General features: G+C 36.9%; 3 protein-coding genes across 3 annotated transcripts; 2 read left to right on the top strand and 1 right to left on the bottom strand.

The window, feature by feature from the left end:
- Positions 1 to 1,148: 1,148 nt before the first annotated feature.
- Positions 1,149 to 5,146, top strand: LOC133741446 (protein indeterminate-domain 12). The gene is made up of 3 exons (XM_062169338.1): positions 1,149 to 2,094; positions 2,182 to 2,581; positions 4,199 to 5,146. The coding sequence occupies exons 1-3, from the start codon at positions 1,893 to 1,895 to the stop codon at positions 4,962 to 4,964; spliced, it is 1,368 nt and encodes a 455-aa protein (XP_062025322.1). The 5' UTR covers positions 1,149 to 1,892; the 3' UTR covers positions 4,965 to 5,146.
- Positions 5,147 to 8,404: 3,258 nt separating this feature from the next.
- LOC133738148 (lysine-specific demethylase JMJ31) lies at positions 8,405 to 13,853 on the bottom strand. Its single transcript, XM_062165597.1, has 15 exons — positions 13,716 to 13,853; positions 13,544 to 13,621; positions 13,058 to 13,141; positions 12,787 to 12,957; positions 12,491 to 12,559; positions 12,260 to 12,386; positions 12,011 to 12,083; positions 11,733 to 11,849; positions 11,513 to 11,632; positions 11,376 to 11,394; positions 10,545 to 10,629; positions 10,057 to 10,385; positions 9,250 to 9,365; positions 9,072 to 9,165; positions 8,405 to 8,689 (listed from the first exon to the last, which is right to left on the bottom strand). Exons 1-15 carry the CDS (start codon positions 13,803 to 13,805, stop codon positions 8,624 to 8,626), a joined length of 1,638 nt encoding a protein of 545 aa, XP_062021581.1. The 5' UTR covers positions 13,806 to 13,853; the 3' UTR covers positions 8,405 to 8,623.
- A 150-nt stretch (positions 13,854 to 14,003) lies between these two features.
- Positions 14,004 to 15,585, top strand: LOC133741224 (transmembrane emp24 domain-containing protein p24beta3-like). Its single transcript, XM_062169158.1, has 4 exons — positions 14,004 to 14,292; positions 14,812 to 14,998; positions 15,090 to 15,197; positions 15,288 to 15,585. Exons 1-4 carry the CDS (start codon positions 14,068 to 14,070, stop codon positions 15,419 to 15,421), a joined length of 654 nt encoding a protein of 217 aa, XP_062025142.1. The 5' UTR covers positions 14,004 to 14,067; the 3' UTR covers positions 15,422 to 15,585.
- The last annotated feature ends 7,174 nt before the right edge of the window (positions 15,586 to 22,759 follow it).

Below are 22,759 nucleotides of genomic sequence, written 5' to 3'. Positions count from 1 at the left end.
GGTATTAAAAAAAATTAAAAACAAAAAAAAAATCTTAATGGGGTATTAGGGAAGACTCCCTTAGAGTGTATTGGGTAAGAGAGAATTAAAAAAACTTAATGGGGTAAGTGGGAAAAAAATTCTTAGAAATGGGGTAAATGGACAAAACCCCTTAAAAAAAATGTTAACTATAAATATCAATGGTTGAGATCATTTAATAGGCGCTGGGTTACTTGCACAGTCAGTGCATAGAAGAATTTCTACCGATACCGTAGAGATCATATGTTTAAATCTCAGTATCTCACTGATATTATGAGATGAGATGGAGCTTTACTCCTATGAATTTCAGGAAAAAAAAAACATCTTAACTAACATTACCACTGCAAAACACCAATGCCATGAAAAAAGTGATCATAAGTTTTGTTCGAGAGAAAAAGCTGAGAGAGTATTCAAATCACTATTGCATCAAAGAGACAATGCTGGAGAATTGTCCAAATTGATATATAATATAATGTACGTGATCAGTAATGTAGTCAGGGAAAAATAGCAATAGTCAAAATACACAAGTTTTGACGATAAGCATGGCACAATCATAGCCTGATTATTCATTTCGAATTTTAAGTATAATATTGTATACAAATGTTCGTGGTCAATCAATGGATCAATCATATATTCTAGTGGGGTATTAGAAAAAAAGTTGAGACCTCAATTGCGTCGGTCCATGATATATGTTAAAATCTACTTTGCCTTTTTACCACCCTTGACAAAGCTTTTTAAGCTTCTCATTCTCCTAAGTCTTCCGGTAAGTCCATAAGCAAAGCAATCCGTTCTTTTAATACCATTCCATATTCAAATCAAATCGAGGTCCTTTTAGGGTTTGGGTGTTTTATTACAGAAGAACAAAGGAAAAGACAGAAAGTGCCAACGTCACATTTGAAAAGAAAACTACTTAATTAATAAAGAGAGCAAAAAATTACTGAAATTGAGTGGATTTGGATCATTTGGCGTTCTTCCTAGTCTTTGCTTTAGCTGACCTTTAGCCTCCTCCTCATCTCAGAATTTGTAGCTTTTCCTTGGTTTCCCTACTAGCATTTTCCCTAATACCTATACTGCTTGTGTTTTTCTATGTATTTTTATTCCATAAATAAATATTTCCAACTTGCCACCATCTGTACTCTACCTTAGTCTGCCACTACAATCATGACTTTCTCTCTCTACCTCTCATAGCTTCGCTTAAGCTAGCTACAAAATAAGCAGCTGCTGCTACTCTGAAATATCCTCTTCATTTCTCCTGTCGCTCTCTAACTGCAAAACAAATATACACAAAAGGAGAGGGTCATTGGATAGTGAGGAAAATTTCAAACACAAGAGAAAGTTGTAAACAACATCATATTATTGTCCATGTTGGATTGCATGGTTTGAAAGAGAGAGAGAGAGAGAGAGATCTGTTGGTATTGCGGTTGCAGAGTTGCTCAGACAAGTAATCCATGGCCTAGATAGAGTACACTGGACAACGACTTGGAGCTAGCTAGATCGAATAACCCATCGTCATCACCATCCTCTATTCATCATCATCATCATCACCTTCACGGGATTTTTGAATGCCCAAATTTTACTTTTTATTTCTTTTTTCCAGTATATGAATTATCATTATTAGTCTGTGCTAGCTGCCACCTGTTGTACATGAACAAGCTCTAGTTCAGCTCACACTCATGCTTAGTTGTGTACAAAAGGAGAGTGCCCTTGTTAGTCCAAATTTTTCAGAGTGCAAAAGTGGGGTTAAAGTTTGAGTCTTTGGGAGAAAAACCCAAGTATCTAAAGAGATCTCATCTGGGTGTGGTGGGTTTTCTCATCCCTTTAATTTGTTTTTCTCTCTTTGGAGTTTTCCTTTCCTCCAACAAGGCCAAAAGAAAATGTTTCCTTCGGTAGCAGCCATGTCCAATTCAACTTCTTTGTCCACTGAAGAAGCAGCTAGTGTTTCTTCTGGTTCCAGACTCCCAGATCACTTTGCTTGCTTAAACCCTCTTTCAGTTTCAACCATTACCTCTTCTCCTCTCGACCATCAGCAGCCGCCGCAGAAGATTAAAAAGAAGAGAAGCCTCCCTGGAAACCCAGGTAATCAATTACTCAATACCTTTTAATATTATCTTAAGCAATATTGACTGATTGATTGTGATTCGTTGTTGTTGTTCGATTATTTAGACCCTGATGCCGAAGTGATAGCATTATCCCCTAAAACGCTCCTGGCCACGAACAGATTCGTGTGCGAGATTTGCAACAAGGGGTTCCAGAGGGACCAGAACCTCCAGCTTCACAGGAGAGGCCACAACCTGCCATGGAAGCTGAAGCAAAGGAGCAGCAAAGACTTGATAAAAAAGAGAGCCTATGTGTGCCCTGAGCCCTCTTGTGTTCATCACCACCCTTCAAGAGCACTTGGGGATCTCACAGGGATCAAGAAGCACTTTTGCAGAAAGCATGGGGAGAAGAAGTGGAAGTGTGACAAGTGCTCGAAGATCTATGCTGTTCAATCTGATTGGAAAGCTCACTCCAAAACCTGTGGTACAAGAGAATATAGATGTGACTGTGGAACCCTTTTCTCCAGGTGAGTCATAAACATTTCAGCTAGCCTTAAAAGAATTAATTGAAGTTTTTTCATGAGTTTGGACCCAAATGAGATTCATACAGAAGTACATTGGTCTTTTGTTTAAAGTGGGAAATTTCATGAGTCATGTCATTAAGAGAATCAATGTATATATCAGTGTTTGAATGTATCCGTTGGGTTTTGTTGTGAGGTTGTTCTTACACAAGAATGGTAAACTCTTTCTGGCATGGAATATATATCTGGCCGGACAGTTCTAATATTTCAGAGGGAGATTGCACCAAAATGGACACCCTTAATTAATGAAAAGTAACTGTTTTTGGAAGCATATCATTTTCATGTTCTTATACACGAATATAATCTCTCTCTTAGTTTATAAGTCCTGATTTAAAAGCAGTTCAATTTTAAGTCCTCAGGTCCTTGTAGTGAATGCTTTAAATTCTCACAATTCCAATTGTTTTCTTTGGTCTTTAGCTGGAGCCTAGCTAGCTATATATGGTTTCTTCTTCTTTTCTCTCCATTCTTGAAGACAATGATGGTGAACTGTTCTTATATAAGAAAAAAGTAAAAGATTGTTCGAGTATTTTTGTGATTTCATTTCATGGTTGAATTGGAGAGAAAACCAACCCGTGACTAGCTAGCTTGTTTTTTTCTTTTCCAAATTATTTATTTTGGGTCCATGAAGCATAGATGACATTGATTACTTGCAGAGAGGGCAGAGAACCTCTGAACTTTGGTAATAATTATGAAAACTGAAAAATCTGCCAGAATATCTGGTGGTATCCTCAGTTGCTTTCCCTTGTACTCATCAATGTATTATCTGATCTCCCGAGTTTGCATATCCAATCCTGGTTTCATGCACGAGTCCTTTTTTCAATTAACTTTTTGGCCATCAAGTAATGTTTCCATTTATCAATGCATATCTATATTAATGTAAGTATCTAATTTGTTGTTTTATTATCTTTTAATTTACCTTTTTGACGTTTTAGTCCATCTCCAATATTTCCACATGCATGAGTACTAGGCCCGACTTTCATTCATGTCTTCCAGTCAATCTGTAGTGATGACAGATGATCGACCAAAGTAAAATGCGTACATTTGCATCATCATCAAACTTACCAGTATATTTGTGTACACATGCATGGCACATATACATGTACATATACGGAGATGATCAGAAGCAATTTCGCCAAAATAGTTGTACTCTTCCAACGGTATAACAACACCGCTCGGACGGCATCTACATTTTAGCTGAAATTTGGATTGCGGAATATCCATGCCTGCCTAGCCTTCTTTTTATATTATTATATTTTTGAGACCAAGTGCATTGCTACTTGAACTATATATTTTTGTGTATTGCTTTAGTCCGATCAGTGATTAACAATCAGGTTGTACTCATTTGAAATCTCTTTTGTCGTCTCACTTAGTGGGGAGCTCATTTTTTGTAATATTTCTTGCTTGATTAAACCTTCGATCTCAAAAGAAGTCAATTTTATGTGTTTCAAAACAACCTATACTAATTAATCTCATAAGTTCATGGCATTTTCTGATAATTTTACTCATGTTTGTTATTCCCCTACTGAGATTGATATAGCTTTGTAAATATTTCTGGACATGCAGGAAGGATAGCTTCATAACTCACAGAGCCTTCTGTGATGCTCTGGCTGAAGAAAGTGCAAGGCTCTCAGCAAGCCAATTAGCTATTGCCACCACACCTCAAATCTCTCTCTTCCCTTTCCCAAACCACTCTCACTTCACAAACCCACCCCCATTACCATTCACCACCCTCTCTCCCTGGGACCCACCCCACAACCCTAACCCTAACCCTAATACCACCCAAAACCCACTTCACCACCACGTCAAGCCTGAAGAAACTCACCACCACTTCCCCCTAAACCCAATTCTCTTCCAAGAGACCCCATCACCTCAACACAAGCCTCTGATAACCTCTCCCTTCCAGCACCTCCACGTCAGCACACAGCCAACCTCAAGTGTCGCCACGTCAGCTCACCTGTCAGCCACTGCGCTGCTCCAAAAGGCCGCCACCATTGGCGCCTCCGCGGCTGGGCAGCAGCAGTCTCAGTCAGCTGGCTTGGCTGAGTTTGGGACATTAGGAGGGTTCACGTCCGGAGAACTCACCACGTGGCAGAAGACTGACCGTCTGACGAGGGACTTCCTCGGTCTGACGTCCGCGGATGGCAACGGCTGTGATCATGGGAATGGAGCTGTTAACGTCGTCAACGATATGTTAACGTACGCCGGGGGAGCCGTCGAGTTTCAACAGTATCATCATGACCAGCGTCTGCGTGGCCATCACGCTCTGTTGAAGCCCCAGGGTTTTGGGTTCGCGGAGACTACTGCCTCTGACACGTGGGGGGATTGTTGAGCAAGATATTTGACCCCGAGGGGGTAAAAGAGTAAGCTAGCCGATGGTCAAATGACGGAAAGGAAAGAAAGGAAAGAGGATGAAAATCAAAAATCTCTGTTAAGACTTGAGACCATTTTGTATGCTTAATTTTCTGCATGGTAGAAATTAGTTCATTATGATATTTTAGTTGTTTTCGTATCTCATTTTTACTATGATTTTTCTTTTTGCTCTGTTTTCGATTTATTTACCAGAAGTACAATGGTTTGAAGTTTTGGAGAAATTATGAAGGAATCGGTACATTATATACTTTATCCCTGTAAGAAATTAGGTGGTGAGCGTGAATGACCGAAGCCGAAGCAGAATGAAACTAGTCCATATAAATATATACGAATGCATGGACATGTACGGCACGGAATGCTACAAAAAGAGAAAGAGAGAGAAGCATGCAAGAATCAATAGAATGTGATCCCTTGAAGGCTTTAATGAACACTAATGTTGGCACTTGATAGTGGTCCTTCACGTTATGGACATCGAATATGATTCCTTGATTGCAAGTTAGTTAGTATATATTTAAGTCCGTGATGAGACTAAGAAGTATACAAATAAAATTGTCATCAAATTATTCAGTTATCAAATCCACATCTATCTAATTTATTTGTTTTACCATTTCTATTTCATATATATATCGACGAATAATTTTTCTAGCGGGATTAGTGTAATCCAAAATGATTATTTACATTTTACGACGATCTATTAGGTCATTCTTCTAGTTTCAAGACTTAGTTTTCATAAATTTGATATTTTCTTATATTTCTCACTTTAATACATAGCGTGCAATGATAGACATGAAACCACATTGTGACACTTATATTTCCTTCCGAAATTTATAATTGTGCACAGCGTGCTCAGGTGACTCCTCACACCATACGAAAGGACAGCGGTACAAATTTCAGAATTGTGGTTGCAACAAATTGAGATTTGCTAGTTTACATTTACAACTAAAACCAAGTGTCAAAGTGAAAGAGATACATGCGAATATATATATATATATATATTAGATTGTAATTTGCCAGTATCCGACATGTTATGAACATAAGCCTTAAAAATTTAGTCTACCCTAGGGAAATTGCCCTTTTCTAATTAGATGACTTTCTTGTGGGGTAGTAATAAAATTGGAAAATTAAAAAGAGACAATGGCCTTTTGTAAAGAAAGACAGTAGTAGCTATCTATATAGGGCGGGGAGACTGTAAAACCTGCTGTATTTGCAAGCGTGAGTAGAAAGGCAAACAACTAAGCTGATGGGTTATGTGAATTTGTGCTGGGTGTGATGGTGGTCCGGGACATGCAATTTAGACCATATAGATATAGATAGTGGTACTAAACCTAGCTCTAATAAAGAGGAAAAGAAAAGAGACAATTAGCAGCACAAGGATGCTTGAAATGAAAGGTTGATGAATGTCAACGGTAATGGAAAAGATGCTATAGCTCGATAGAAACTTTGAAAAACCAGATTCCTTCGTTCAATCTCAGTCTTCTTCTTCCTTTTCTTCGTTGATGGAGTTGCTCTTTATCAATTTCTGTGCAGAAAATCCCCACAGCACAGCCTTTTTCCCTTTGGTATTGGCAGCTTCACCCTACAATAAGCACCCATAATTGAGACGATGTTGTTTTGCATGGCCCAGCTAGCTCTTTATGATTTATCATTGTAAATCCTGAATCATGGTGGCAAAGCATAATTGCATAAACATGAACTACGTACGTACATCCTCCTCTATGCTCAGATAAGCTGAAAAATGGATGCTAATGAAACTGAATCATCCAAATTTTAACAAAACGGATGGGTTTGATGCGTTTTTACGTTGGGATTTAGAGAGGAGACGGTGAGATGAGAGGATGAAAATTAAGAGAAGGAATTAGTGACATGGACCAAACAATATTAACTTAAAATAAGAGAAAGTTAATCTAACTTGATGTCTATTCCTAACTATAGTATAACACCGGTGAACAATAGAGGACTTTGAGGTTCGATCTGAAGCAAATTGGTAGACATTATTGGATAAAAAGTTGAAGGGTCAAGGCTACAATCAAACCGAAGTTTCACAAGTAAACAAGGTCTTAATCATGTTTGACCAAATTAAAAGAATGAGCAGGATCCTTGATACTTCACCACAGTATATCCACTAAGAAAAAGAGAGCCTAGGGATTAATGAAAGCAGGGGTGGGTGGTTATGGTATATCCAACCTAGCTTTTAGAAAGTTTTATATATAAGTTGCAGGCTTAAGGTACACTATATACCATTTGCCTGGTAAAAAGGGACTGCATCTTTCTATCTTCCTCTGCTGCACAACCAGACAAACAAAAAGCTTCTCTTCTATTCCATTTACACCCTCTTTACTCTCTTTCTTTCTTTGCTTTTATAGCCTATTTGCGTATGTCATCTTCCGGCAGGGAATCTTACCTCCTCTGCAAAACCTCCTTTTCCCTCTTTTAAATTTTGTCCTTCAAAACTTAATGATTATGTACCAACCCCTTTTCCATCCTTTCTTTATTTGTACCGCGCTATCCTCTTCTCCTTCCCCTTCTGCTGCAAATCCCCGTAGGAATGCAGAAATTAATAAATTACAATACGAAAATAGAGTAATAAGTATTTAAGGAGGGGGAAAACCGGAAAACATTCCAATTTCGCAAAGCCACTCCATGATTCAAAATATTTTTTTTTTTTTTTTTGACAACGAAAATATTTCATTTGAATAAGTATTTGATGACCGTATCTGCCAAAATCAAGCGATTTAGTCATGTAGTTACTGTAAACACAATCTTTAGTTTTTTTAACTTTTTGCATCTACGACTCGTGACTGTATAGATAAGATGACATGGGGTTGTGAATATTAGCCCATGTGAAAGGTTGCTAGTATTTGTTCTAATATTATCTCCGTAACTTGTCACAATCTCAACAGAACAATAGGTTTGAATTGATTGTTATAAGTTTCCCTTGTGCTACTTTCTAGTTTCTACTGCCTCCCTATCTCTTATATTCCAAAGTAGAATCACTACCCATTTCAAGTATAACGTCCATGAAACCAGCAATGTTCTGGTCCTAGTTAAACTACCAGAACACTGATTGTAACTATGAGTAATTTCATAACAATTTGTACGGAGAACACTTTGAACTAATATGTTTAGGTGGCACACATATAGCAACTTCAGTCTTCAGCTGGCCTCTGTATATGTTCTTCTCAGTCCTTTACCTGGCCCGTTTGCTCCCAGCACGCTTGTGGTCCTTGACTAATATTTACTTTAATTGAACCCCTCTCCCTTCAATTCAATTAACCCATGAACTACAATTTTTGGACAAAAAAAAATTCTTCTTTTGATCTTTTCAGTAATAATTTAGCTATCTGCTTGACCACGTGGGATCTCAAATTAGGCAAACACAAAAATTGAAGGCACAGAATATCAGAAAACTAAAAGTTGCAGCGTCAGATGAAATCAAATAGAATGTACAAACTCAATGATACACCCATGTTCTGAGAGCCTGTGGATGAAAGTATGTAAAGTACAGTTGATTGAGTTCAAAGAAGAAAAGAAAGTTTCTGCAATGAATATGCATCGATTAGCTCCCTCAAGCCAAGGGGACCAATTTCTTTAAGAACTGTGTGTCAATACAGCATTTCATCACACAACTGGTTTTGGCCCACCCCAATCTACTCCTATGTTCTTATCTAACACATTCTTGTATGCCTGCAACAAGGAATACGGTGTATATGAGAGTTTATATCAATCTGGTGTATACGGAGATCATGGTCACTCTAGATCGAGATTCTGTTTTTCTAAACAAGCAGTTCAGCGTTTTGTTGGATTTTATATTACACTGCACCACACACTTTCTATTTCTTAGGTTAATCAATTTTTTTTTCCCTACCAAATATGGTCAGGATATGGAAAAGCTTATGTCCACCCTCCTCAATCACCCGCTATCCAATTATCCAATTCACTCTTAAGCTAATACACGAATAGGAGGACAATCTCCTACTACTACATTATCTATTTTTGCATACTTCATATTTTGATAAAAGGATTTATGAGCACTGAAAGACATGGTTCAACAAGATCACAGCATTACCTGGAGGGCAAATAATTCCTTTCCATTCAGAATTGCATCCATTGCAGCAAATTGGTCGTTGAATGATTCATAGAAAACTTGGTAAAATCTGTTCCTGAAATGACAAAAAGCAGATTGCATTGGAATATATATATATAAACTTTTTTCAACAATTGATGAAAAAGAAATTAGCCTATACCGATCTTCCTTGGTGTTCAGGTCATCCATTTCTTCAAATTTACGTGTAAGCACTTCTGCTCCCACTGGTGTAAGCATGTGCAGTATTAAAGCCTCCAAAGTTCTTGGAAAACTTTTCTGCACAAGATGACATAAATTGTTACATGCTAACGATGAGAAAATAACGTAGAGTTAGCATTTATGTGGCTGAAGATACAATATGATTTTTTGCTATGTAATCATACAAGCATCAGCATTAGCAGCCTCACCACTTTGCCATGACGCATTACCAGATCCTATTACTTACAAACTAGATGTAAGGCATAATTAAAAAATCATATTGCTTACCCAAATTCAATACACATAACATGCACAAGGTCACATAGACACAGATAAACTTTTTCAGACCAACAAAAAATGGTCCAATCATCTTGCACGACCCTAGAAAGAAGGGAATATCCGAATATATGAACAAAGAAAAAGAGGGGTCAAGCCGCTTCAAATTCTGGATCTAATGGTAAAAGCATAAGGACTTGCAAAGTTCGGGCATTCAGAATAGTAAGCAGAAACAGTGCCTACAGACCCGCCCATAAAATTAAAAGAGTGTAAGGTCCTGTAGGGATAACAAAGTTCTTCTAATTCTAGTATTATGACCTGCTTTTGGTGTCGGTTATTCCTATTTGACACACCAATATTACATGGAACAGACAAATCAATTCAAAGCCACTTTGAACAACAATGAGTTCAACCCAGAGCGGATGCAATATCCAGCTACCTATTACAATTTACAAGTGCAAACTTCAATGATAGTAAAACCCTACACACTTACCACCATGGCAAGAAGTACGCGTTGAAGAGTGCATGGCGGAAGAGTCCAAATAATGTTAGCAACTGGGTCATCTTCCAAACTAAATGCATGCACTCTCACAACTTTGTTACCCTTGTCCTTGACATTGAGTGCAGAATCAGTTCTTGAAGTGGATTGCTCCGGTTGTCTTTGCTCTGCGGCATTGACATGACTGTGAACTAAAGAAACAAGTTCATGAAGAGCATGGACGGCAACCGGTTCCAGTTCATGCAAAGTAGTTTCTTGCTTCAGCTCCTTTCCTTCAAGATCCTTCCTCTCACTCGCCTGATCCAAATCCTTGTCATTCTGATCTGGGTAACATATCAAATCATGGCTGTCAGCAAAAAGAGAAATGCCGCATGCATAAACATGCACTTCAAATTTCCCCTTCTTTTCACCAATGATTAAGGAAACAATATAAAGTAATCTTAATATAAGATGATCTGTCAGACAGCTTATAGAAAACTGACCTACTTGTCCGTTATTAAGCAGCTTACATGCATGCCTCTTTGTGTTCGCCATTTCCACTAAAGACGCTTTAGGTAGCACTTGGTTCTGTCCCAAATTTTAGAAATTAAATATAACTTATAGTGCTCGATTATAAACTTCTGCTTCAAATAATAAAAAAAATAAAAAAGCCACACACATACACAGAGTAGATATCATCCCCATACCAACTTCCAAGATTTCATCAAAGTGGCTGTTCTATATCTATCTAATGGAGGTAGACTAACTTCAACTAAGACTCAAGACCACTGATTGTAGTTTCCCCACTTAATAAATTGAAAAGAGAGCCTTCAAGCCATCTAACTTATGTATTGGTTCTCTAATTATCACAGTTATTTTGATTCTCTTAAAGCATAGATCTACCATTCTAAAGAGATCACAATCATTGATTGTGGAATTCAATCAATGACCAATACATTTCAATTTTTAAATGAATTATTAGTTCTATCAATTTCCTTGAGTAATATTTAAACTACAGAAATTTATTACTTGATAAAATGAAATAATTCAAAATTTTCCCAATAGCAATTTTTTATTTTTCTTCCATATTTTAGCCATATTATACTTCATAACTCGTTTTCTTTACTGGTTAGAAAAAAAAAAAAAAAAAAAAAAAAATGAGAGAGAGAGATTAAAAAAGTAAGGGTCAATGTATAAGAACTAGTCAGATCAGTCCAACTTCAGCTCAATGACAGATGTAAGAATTGGCTTTGCCATAGATTTCACTAAATAGACACACACCAGATGTGTCTCTGTGTGTGTGTGTGTGAGAGAGAGAGAGAGAGAGAGGATACCATTTCTCGAACTGTCATTCTTTCAATAAGGATATGACGCATAAGAGAGGCATGAAAGGGAAACAGAATCAAGTCAGCTATTTCGGAAATGCTCTTCTGACATATGAAAAAGGACACTTAACCACATCCACAGGTACCTTCTTAATAGTATGCGCAAATAATATGCATCCATGTGTTCTGACATGCTTGACATTATGTTTGATTGCCACCAAAAGTTGACAGCGATTGTCAGATCATCACTATCCACCTGGTGGAACCTGTAGAGAACAGAAATAGCAATTAGGAAAGAAATAGTTGCAATCTGTTCAGAGAGAGAGCACGCCTAACAAAATACTGTTCATGGATTTTAAACCTTACCAGCCTTCAGGAATAAATAGTGCATCCCCTGCATGAAGAATAACCTTCTGCGAGTACTCCATTGAAGATTCTGCTCTTGGATAATTTGAAAAGTCAAGGTTGTCTAAAGGAACAGAACTGCCAAGAGGGGGTACAATTCAACTATTGGAAGACTACACAGAAAGTAAGTAGAAAAAGAAAAGATAGAAAATAGACTAGAAGCATAAACTTTCAAGTAGGTAGAGAAAAGAGAAGAGATTTGATCTGAATTCATATTATTACTTCAGAAAGTACCATACCTATGATTTGATGCCTCCCCATATATTGGCATAGGGTATAACACCAGAGTTGCTGAAGGAGGCCATAAAACCACTGTGAAGCATACAAGTTTGTTTTAGAAAAAAAAAGAGAACTCTAATAGACAAAAGTCGTGCAAAATTGAACAAACTTCTTTCTTCACTTCAAGTTATTCTTTATATAAACATATTAATCACTATGAAGTTGGAAGCAGCTCAATACATTTAGAAGATCAGAGAAAATTATTTGACCTTGTTTACAGCCAGAAACTATGCAGAGAAGGTTATGGTGTGGATCATAGTGAGTGCTTGATCTAGCTTGAGCATTGTTCATCCAGAGGTTGACAGAAATTAGTGATTTATCCTCCAAAAATGCAGGCTATAGAAAACAACCAGTGGACATTCGTAATCAACAATGAGAAAAAGGATTCTTTTAGTGGATGACTGTAGAATAAACAAGGACCGGCAGAAGAATTCACAAACCATTTGAATATCTTCCCTCAAAGTTTCCAACTGAACCCTCTCTTCATTTTCAGTACTGATTATCGGTACCTGTTTCATACATAATATAATTTACATCCCGACATTGCAAGATTATAACCCTAGAAACTTAACAAAGTAAACTATATCCTACATAATTCTTCCAAAGGCAGCCCAAATATAGCTTGCATCCTAAATGCAACATTATAAACATTTGCACCACCAATAGTAATGAGAAAATAATAGATTATAATTGCAAAGTAGGATATCCATCATCTTAAAACTCTTTAATGTGAAACCTGTGCTAAATAGATTTGTTGAGGAGCATCCTCATAGGGCTTACAGTCATGCTCAGATTCAGGCCCTAGCAGCCCAGTCCGTTCCGATTCAGAATAAGCACCAGAACCATCCTCTGCATGATGCATGCGTAGTCTACATAGACGAATGAAGGCAGAAAATGGCAGTGGTACCTAAAAAAAAAAAAGGCATAGCAAACTAGTTAGGGCCAGTAACATCCTAAAGAGAAAGAAAATCAATGCTCTAGATCATAACAACAATCTTAGTGATTACCCTCTCATGACTTCTAAGATCGCCGTAGAAGACAGGTGCGAAACTAGATAGCATAGCCTCCACAACACACAATCCGACTCGTTCCTAATCATCAAAGTGGCATTAAGCACAAACTTCAGTTTAGTTAAAAAAGAAAAAACAAAGAGCTCTATAAACTATGTAGCAGACTCTCATAACTAGAAACTTCACGAAAGTAAAATACTAGCAGCTAGCTCCTTAAAGCATTATTTCGGAGAACCAAAACGGATTACTACACCGAGGTGCACATATGCCACAAAATTCAAATACGCCAAGCACAACAAGCCTGGTCCAAATATATTCATCTTCGTTACTTGTATTTGAGCAAGAACACCATTACGGCATTACGCAAGCATTTCAGAATAATCATAGCAAAAGCAGTTTTAGTACACTCAATTCTTCACTGAATTCACAATCTATCATTCTATTATCAAAAAGAACGAAGCAGGCTAGAGTAGAAAGAGAAACCTGCAAATATTCCAGGCCGCCATTCGATGGATTCCACTTGGAAACAGCTTCCCAATCTTTAACGCAGCCCTTGATAACCTTTTCAACCAGAAAAAAAAAAAAAAATTGAGAATCTGAGACTAAGAAATGCTAGTGAAGATGATTGTAGCTTATGTGGAATAAGAAAACTTACCGCCGGAATATTCCTGGATTCAATCCGAGCGGTGAAGTCTTTGGCCGGAGGAACTTCCTCCAATCTTCGAATTCGCAGAGACTCCTCCATTGTCTTTGTGCTTCACAATTTCACTCCACGACTCGCTAATGCCTCGGCTTTACAGAAGTTTCTGGGTTTTAGTGAAGCCCAATAAAGTAAGCCCAAGTTTCAGGCCCAGTAGGCAAAAGTCTTGGAGGGAACCCAACGGACTTTCATAACGACCTAACCGAAGTTTGAGGCTAGTTTGTATCCCAATTCTAGGAAAAAGTCTTGTGCATGTGTCTCTCTTGGAGAACCCAGAGAGGAATGTTGAGAGCAAATTAGGATCAAAATGGAGACGAGGAAGAGATTTGAGCGTGCCAAATTATACGTAGCATGCAGTTTTATGTTGTGCCTTATTGGCCATAGGAATGTTGCTGCTCTTTCGATCACTGTGACTGATGTGGAATGCGTTTCGGAGCTAGTTTTGTACGAGGGAGACACCATTTCTGGGAATTTTGTTGCCATTGATCATGATATCTTCTGGAGCCATGATCATCCCGGTCTCGAATTCAGCGTAAGCTTCTGTTAGCAAATTCCCTACAATTTTTCTTCTGTCTAGGTGATCGTTGAAAGTAATTTTGTTATAGGCATTGACACTCTCATTTCTTTAGTTTTGTAATCGAAATAGCATGTTCTTACATGAGTCGAGTTTGTGTCATGCATCTTGGATCTTGCTAGATTAACTTGAATAACCATTTATAGTTTAGTTGAATCATGGCACTGTGTGTGATCTAATTTGCAGTTTGGTAACTTAACTTGTTGAACTGTTCAATATGACGTCGTATTATGCAATTTAATAATATAACATGTCAAACTATCTTATATGTTATCTTCAACTGTGTACATATTGGTAGGTCTGAGAGTATGTAACTGATGCATTACGTGCATATAATTAGAATGAGTGCCGGGAGAAATGTGCAACCTCAATGTCAAATCAAGAGATCATCACTTCTGATGACTCATCCTATGCCGGTTTAGAAAATGACCAAATTTTATGCCATGGATTGTGATTGATTTTCAAATGGTTGCACAGGTAACATCTCCGGGAGGCAGTACAGTATTTTCTCTCAAAGGAACATCGGGCGATAAGTTTGAACTCAAGGCGCCACAAGGCGGAATCTACAAGTTCTGTTTCCGCAATCCGGCTCAAACTCCGGAGACTGTGTCTTTCTACATACATGTTGGTCACATTCCAACTGAGCATGACTTGGCCCAAGATGGTCAGTAACTTCAACACTCAACATCAATGTACCTCAAGTTGTTTGGCTTTTAAACAAGGTATCATGAGATTTGTATTTTTTGGCGGTGCAGAACATATGGACCCTCTAAATATTAAGATTGCCGAGCTGAGGGAGGCATTGGAGTCTATCAGAGCAGAGCAAAAGTACCTTAAAGCCCGGGATGCAAGGCATCGATACAGTAAGTTTGCCACATTGTCTAAGAAACTTCGATTCTGATTATCTTCGGGTTTATATCGATAGGGCTTTTTCTGTGCTTGTGTTGTTGCAGCAAATCAAAGCACCAAAAAACGTGTTATCTACTTCACACTAGCAGAGTACATTGTCTTTGCCGGTGCAAGTGCTCTTCAAGTGGTGTACATCCGCAATCTGTTCAGCAAGACGGTTGGCTACAACAGAGTTTGAACTTCCATTTCCATTCTCAAATAAGGCAACTCTAGTATACTGTTCTTCCTTGCACTCTATGCTTAATTCTTTGCTTGACATCTACATTTTTTTGTACCAATACCATATCACGAGATCTCGTAGTCCATGATGAATTCGTTTTTGAGGAGTAGTTAGATGAAGAAGTTTGCAATCCAACTTCTTTTTTTTCGCCCGATAATTTTTGCTTTAGTCTATTCTTTTAAGATAATTCGTCGAACATACACTTAGCACATAAGCATATGAACAAGTAAATGTTTATATCTCAGTCCAACTACCACTAGTACTATTCAGGACACGAAGAAAATGCCACAGATCATATAGAATATACATTCCAGGCATGCTTGAGAAAATAGTACTTCCATCTACAATATGATTATGAATGAAATGAATGTACTAGCTTCGTAGCCATGTGGGAATAGATAGCTTGCCATCATTTCTAAGTTTCTATATTGACTATTATTGACTATAAGCAAGCATGCACAAGAACAATGATGCCTCAGATTTATTAATCTGATGGATTCTCTACCAAGTTGTCCTGTGGTTATTGTTTTGTGCATTTGGCGGAATCTGGGTTTCTTGTTTTTGCCATTTTCCCGTTGCTTTCATTCTCTGGAGAACATTGGCACATCAAATGAGAAGCCCTATCAACTTTTAAAAAATTTAAGCGCAACTCTAAATTCTTGGCCATATTGTGATCTCCGTCTGATATGGCCAATTATCACATGTTTTACCAGAATGTAAGATTTGTATACCAGTGGAGTAAATTATATATTGATCCCTTCGCGCTTAACAGTTACATTTGTTGAACTTCTATAGAGTCACTCACTTGTGAGTTCCGTACATAGCATTTTACAGGTTTGAATTTGCTGTATTTGGTGGTAATTACCAGAAAAATTACTATCAGCTGAAAACAGAATGCTAGAGATGACGAAACAATTACGAGTTAAAGGAACAAATGAAATAAATGATTAGGGGCCTTAAAAGGCTCAAAAGAAAGTGTTTTAATCTAAGGTTCTCTAGACGTGACCTAGCGCTCTGCTAGGGTTTGAGAAACCTCTCGCGGCGGCTTCTCATATCTCTCTATTGCCTGTCAATGGTAGCCATGGTGGCATTTAGGCTGCTTCTTCTCTTTCTTGTTGCGTTAGGCAACGAAGGTTTTGTGAGGGTGTCGGGTTCTAGTGCTACTGCTGTTGCGGATGCGGGTATTGCGACCAGGGTCGGCGGCACTGATCGGATGGTGTGCTCGGTGATCAACCGAGATGTCTTTGTTCGAGATGGGGTCTCGGTTGCTTGGATTGCAGAGTGGATGAAAGAGCCCGGAGATCTGAGTGCTCCGTGAGCATGGTTCTTGAACGCGGTCGTGGGCGATGGGACCAGATTGGGTGTGCCTGGTGGATTTGACGGTGATGAACACTACTGTGGGGATGGTATCGAATCTGTCTTCCCTTGATGTGGATGGTGCTAGTAGCTTGAACGCTGGTAGGTGTGGCGGCAGCAGGGACAGGTACGGTGACAGTGGTGACTGTTCAAGCGGTGGAAGTGCCATTTGGATTGAAAAGATAAAGATTAATGTTATCCAATGTGAAATTAAGTAGAGTCTTTGTATTTAATTAATTGGTTATGTATATAGTTTGGGAGGTTCTATTCAGAGTTTCAGACCTCTCAATTTACTATTTGGACCTCTTTTAATTTTTGTAAATTCTTTTTTTCTATTTTACCCCTTCTATAAAATTTTTTTTTAAAAAAATTAATAAAAATTGTCTCTTTTAATCGTGTGCTCTCCTCAACAAAGTCAAATCCTCCTTCTTTCATTTGTTCAACCCACCTAATGTTCTCTATTCTTTTAATATAAGGTCATGGAGATTGATCAACAAGTTTTATTTTTCATTCTTTTTCCACCCAAGCTCTATATAAACAATAATGGCTTCCATAATCATTGACTACCTGTTCTTGATTCTAAGATTGAATTAGGACTTATCAGCTAAGTATGTGGTTGGGTTGAGGTTCAAATTGAAGGCTTGCCAAATCCATATTTATAATTGGGCTAAAGTCTGTTTAGTCCCTATACTATGTCTCTCTCATCGTTTCAGTCCCTGACATCCCAATTTAATCTGAAAAGTCCCTGAGGTCTCAATTTCCGTCTAATAGGTCCTTTCCGAGGGAAATTAGGAATTGGCCTTGGGTGAAATGTCTAATATACCCCTAAGTTATTTCTTTTTTCTTTTTTTTCCTTTTAAATTTCATTTTTCCTTTTTTTATTTTTATTTTTTTCCTTTTTCCATTTTAATTTCTTTTTTTTTCTTTTTTCTTTTTCGTTTTTAATTTCTTTTTTTCATTTTTTTTCTTTTTCCTTTTTAATTTCTTTTTTCCTTTTTTTCATTTTTCCTTTTTAATTTCTTTTTTTTTTCATTTTTTTTCCTTTTTAATTTCTTTTTTGCTATTTCTTCTTTTTTTCTTGTTCCTTTTTAAGTTCTTTTTTCTTTTTCGTTTTGCCTACTTTCTACTTCCTCAACCCACCAATCCCATTCCGATCAAACTCCACAACCCATCTGTTTCCCAATCAGCTCGGAAATTCACCGCTAAACCACTCCCCTCTTATTTTCACAGCCTACTTCTCTCTCTCCCACTCAAATCCCACTTTCTCTCTCCACATCAAGCCTCAATTTAGAAACTTTTCACTGAAAATTACAATTTTTTAACTTTTCACTGAAAACTACTATTTTTTCAAACTCTGAGGTTTTTGGGTCTTGCTCAAAATGGTGATTTGAATTTTGGGTTTGGTTGAAATTGTGGTTTTTGATGGCCAAGTTGACAAAAACCAGAAGTGAAGAAGAAGAATAGTGATGGAAAAGAAAAATGGCAGCTGGCGTGTAGAACAAGAATTGGGGTTTCGGGTCGATCTGGATTGGTTCGCCGACGTGGCGCTACTGATGCAGCAGAATACGATGGTCATTAAAAAGGAAAAAGAAAAAAGAAAAAAGAAAAAGGAAAAAAGAAATTAAAAAGGAAAAAATAAAAATAAAAAAAGGAAAAAATAAATTAAAAAGAAAAAAGAAATTAAAATGGAAAAAGGAAAAAGGAAAAAAAGAAAAAAAAAAGGAAAAAGAAAAAAAAGAAATTAAAAAGGAAAAAGAAAAAAGAAACAAGAAAAAAAAGAAATTAAAAAGGAAAAAGAAAAAAAATTAAAATGGAAAAAGGAAAAAAAGAAAAATAAAAGGAAAAAGAAAAAAAAAGAAATTAAAAAGGAAAAAGAAAAAAGAAACAAGAAAAAAAAAATTAAAAAGGAAAAAGAAAAAAGAAAAAAAAAAGAAATTAAAATGGAAAAAGGAAAAAAATAAAAATAAAAAAAGGAAAAATGAAATTAAAAAGGAAAAAGAAAAAAATGAAAAAAATAAATTAAAAAGGAAAAAAAAAAGAAAAAAGAAATAACTGAGGGGTATATTGGACATTTCACCCAAGGCTAATTCCTAATTTCCCGCGGAAATGACTTATTAGACTGAAATTGAGATCTCAGGGACTTTTCAGATTAAATTGGAATGTCAGGGACTGAAATGATGAGAGAGGCATAGTACAGGGACTAAACTGACTTTACCCTTTATAATTTTATATAAGTTGAAATGATAATTAGATAAAAACATGATATTGAATTAGGTTTAGTGAGCTCTGTACTTATTGGATATGAGAAAGCAAGAAGTATCAAAATTGGATTGCTTCGCACAAAGATTTGGTCTTTATTTTGATTTTTTGATGCATCAATAATGTTTAATGAGGCAAAGATTGAACCTTTTTGGAGGGAGGTGCAGTTTTGATGATGATGTGATGATCTTTTTTAAATTTGAATGAAATAGAGAATTTGTCATGCGCAAGAAGAAAATATGGAGTATGAAAGCATGATTTGATGAATTCTTTGCTTATTTTGCTGTTGAAAATGGAGGTTTGGCTTCCCGGATCCATGCCCAAAGACCAATTCTTGTTGTTTTTTCAGGTCTCATTGCGTGGAAGATCAAATAGCTGGGTTTGTGAATAGGAAATTCTTTCTCTTCTTCTTATTTTTTTAGTGGGTAAAATATGAAATAAAATTTTACAAAAATTATAAGAGGTCTAAACAATAAATGGGGAGGTCTAACTATATAGTTTTCCTTATAGATTTGGATTTTAGAAAATTAGTGTACTTATTAGTTATTTTGCACTTAGGTAATATAGTCTTTTAATAATTCAAATATTTATAGGGTGAACTAAGAAAATGATAGTGTGACAATAACCGCACTCTATTAAAAAATATGGTCATGAGAGAAAATGGAGATAGGATTCAAATTTGAAATGTTCAAACTTCAAAGAAAGGCTTCAAGCACTCAAAGTTTTTTTTTCTTTTTTCTTTTATTCTTTTTTGGAGAATAGCCATCAAAGCTGTTTTTGAAAAAAGGAAAATTCAAAAGTCATGGCTAAAGCAGGAGAGACTTTCGTTTGGTCCAATCCAAGGTGGGGGCCACTTTCACGCGCTCCAAGCGGGAACCCATCATCATATTATCCGACTTGGTAAATATATATTTCAGAAAATTTGAATACTTAAAAAACTTGCCTAACTTTTTCTTTTTGGCAATTAATTTGCCTGATTTTTTTTTATCAATAATTTTCCTGAATTTGAGATATTCACTGAAAATAGATATTCCCGGAACAGGCACAAATCTTCTCTATGTAAATAGGATAATTTGTGTAATCCTTTTTTAAATAGGAAATAACTTGTATGCAAACGATATAAAAATATATCTAAATGATTGTAATATGAGCATGTAAACGCTAAATTATAATTTAAGGTTGAATTTTTGAGTAGAAGAGGTCATCCATTATGCAGCTCAGGAAGCAGTACAAAAACGATCCCTCCCTATGGGGGCAACAGAAAGAATCGTTCTGTAGAAACTACTACAAAGCCAACCCTAACTAAAAGAGCAAACCAAACTAGTAATCTCCTAGTACACCCACCTTCTAAGATTAAGTCCGAACAAAGAATAGTAGAGCCCTGAGGAATTAAAAATAACACCCCGAAAAGCGAGGCTCAACAGATAACATGGTCTCTCTTTTCTTTGCGATCTTTCCCACTCAAAGCAAGAAATAAACAGGCCAATCATCTTTTAGAACAAAAAGATGAAGGCCCAAACTGAAAATGAAAATGGGAAACAATACAGCAGTCCAAGCCCAAAGCAAAGCTCTCGCAGCCTAATTCCAATGCCAGGCCCAATCAACCTACCTAGGGCAAACTCTAAGTGAGAAGACAGCCCTGCCCCCGCTACCGACCACCACTCGCCGAAGGACGTCGCCTGCTTTGCCACCTTCACTGGTAGGGCCCGATTCCAGGCGAAACAGTTCAGGCGATGAGCAAAACACCATAGGCCCGAGATCATCCCCATCCTGCCATCGATCATCGTCACAATCTGCACAGACACCGATGTTAGAGCTCGCAGCCAATATCCTGGCCACCGGGTTACCACCATCAAAAGCAGCTTCCTCTGATGAGTAGAAAGAAGTCATCCTCCCCACCAACAAAGGGTCCGAGCTCAAGGGAAACAGAGTCGGTCTCACCTCCGGCAGCCTCGGATCGCCATTAGAGATGACAAATCCCGAGGTCAAGCAAACCAACAGATCATCGTCTTCCACAACAGCAAGGTCACCGACATGCCAAAAATCAGCACTCGATCAGAAACGAACCTTCTGAACTGATCTAGCCCAACCCAAGATCGGATCGCCGCTCATCCGCCACCTAGATGCCATCCCCGCAAACGAGGCCGCATCTTTCACTTCACCATCGAGTTTGGACGCAGAAACAACAACACCCCCATCCCATGAAATCAACACAGCCTCAGCGCCATCCAGCGCAATGAAGAAGAGAATAAGCAAACCCAAGTCTGCCATAACCACCATTGACAAGCAATAGCGAGCATACGAGAAACCGCCGCCCTTAGGAAGAGGATTCTGAAACCCTAGCAGAGTGCTAGGTCAGTTTTTAAGTTAGGTACTTAAAATAAATATTTGTTTTAAACGTACTGCTTCCTCATAATTTAAGGTTGAATTGATTGTATCTCAATATTATTTTTATGGAGTTAAATAGTTATTTGTAAATATATCGTATGAGATAGAATCAATTATAAGAGAACCAAAAATCTTATTGAATAAATAAAAAAGTAATTATATATGTAAAAAAATAGTATGTGATCATGAAAAGAACTTGACAATTGCTTTTTCATAAAAAAAAAATATTTTTTCAAACTTTTAAAAGACATTTTAAAATTTTTTATAAACAATCTCAAACATTTTAATGAATTAACTAGCTCTCGATTTACTGTTATTCTTATCTCTAATATCATATGAGATTTCTGTCCAAATTGGCATTGGGCCATCAAAAAGGACATTTATTTAATTAAACAAGAAAAGGACATTGATACCAAATATTTAATCAAATAGTGGACAGTCGATCATACCTAAGAACCAAAATCACGAGATTGGCGGGAAGAGACTTCAACCAAAGAATTTTGCAGATAGGGGACACTGAGACGTGACCCTTTTTTTTTTTTTCTTTGATAATGAGTAATGACAGAGACGTGAGCTCTCCCTCTGCATTTTAAAAGACATTTAATTTCTTAATGATAATTTGGGCGGTGAAATGAAGTTGGAAATTTTCAGATTCTATTCCACTAGCAAGTAGCAACCATCCTATTTAGATTGCTGGCAGGTTACAAAGGAAGACTCATTCTCACCTAACTAAAATACTGTGTTTAATTAATCATATGTTCATACATGCATTCTTTTGAAGAAAGAAAGGTCAATGAGGGCTGTTGCAAATAGACTTAATCGTATTTTTGCAATAAAACTATACGTCTATTGTGGTATTAGCTGCACTTTAAAAAGACGTGTTTATGGATAGAAAGTGTATTTAGATGAATCGACTCAAAAGAATCGGATTGACATTCGAATAGCTAATATATGTAATGGTTGCTAATTCATCAAATCCGTAATGTGCAAAATTGAGTGGATTACATTCTAAAAAAAAAAAAAAATTTGAGTGGATTAGATGTGTTGGATGCCTGTTTTTTGTTTTTATTTTTTATTTAGAGTATTCTCCCTTTTGCTAAATTGGTAGTCTATGAGGGAATACTTTGTAGTGTTGGTGATGCATAACTAAAAAAAGATAATATATCTATACTATTATTAAGAGAAGAGAGCTTGCTCTCCAAAACATTAAAATTTAACGAATATAACCCTCTAATATTATATATATATATATATATATATATATATATATATATATATATATATATATAGATA

The sequence above is a fragment of the Rosa rugosa genome, chromosome 3 (assembly GCF_958449725.1).
Source record: "Rosa rugosa chromosome 3, drRosRugo1.1, whole genome shotgun sequence".
NCBI classification, from domain to species: Eukaryota; Viridiplantae; Streptophyta; class Magnoliopsida; order Rosales; family Rosaceae; genus Rosa; species Rosa rugosa.
Note: the sequence above shows the minus strand (reverse complement) of the source record. Positions and strands in the feature narration are given on the sequence as shown.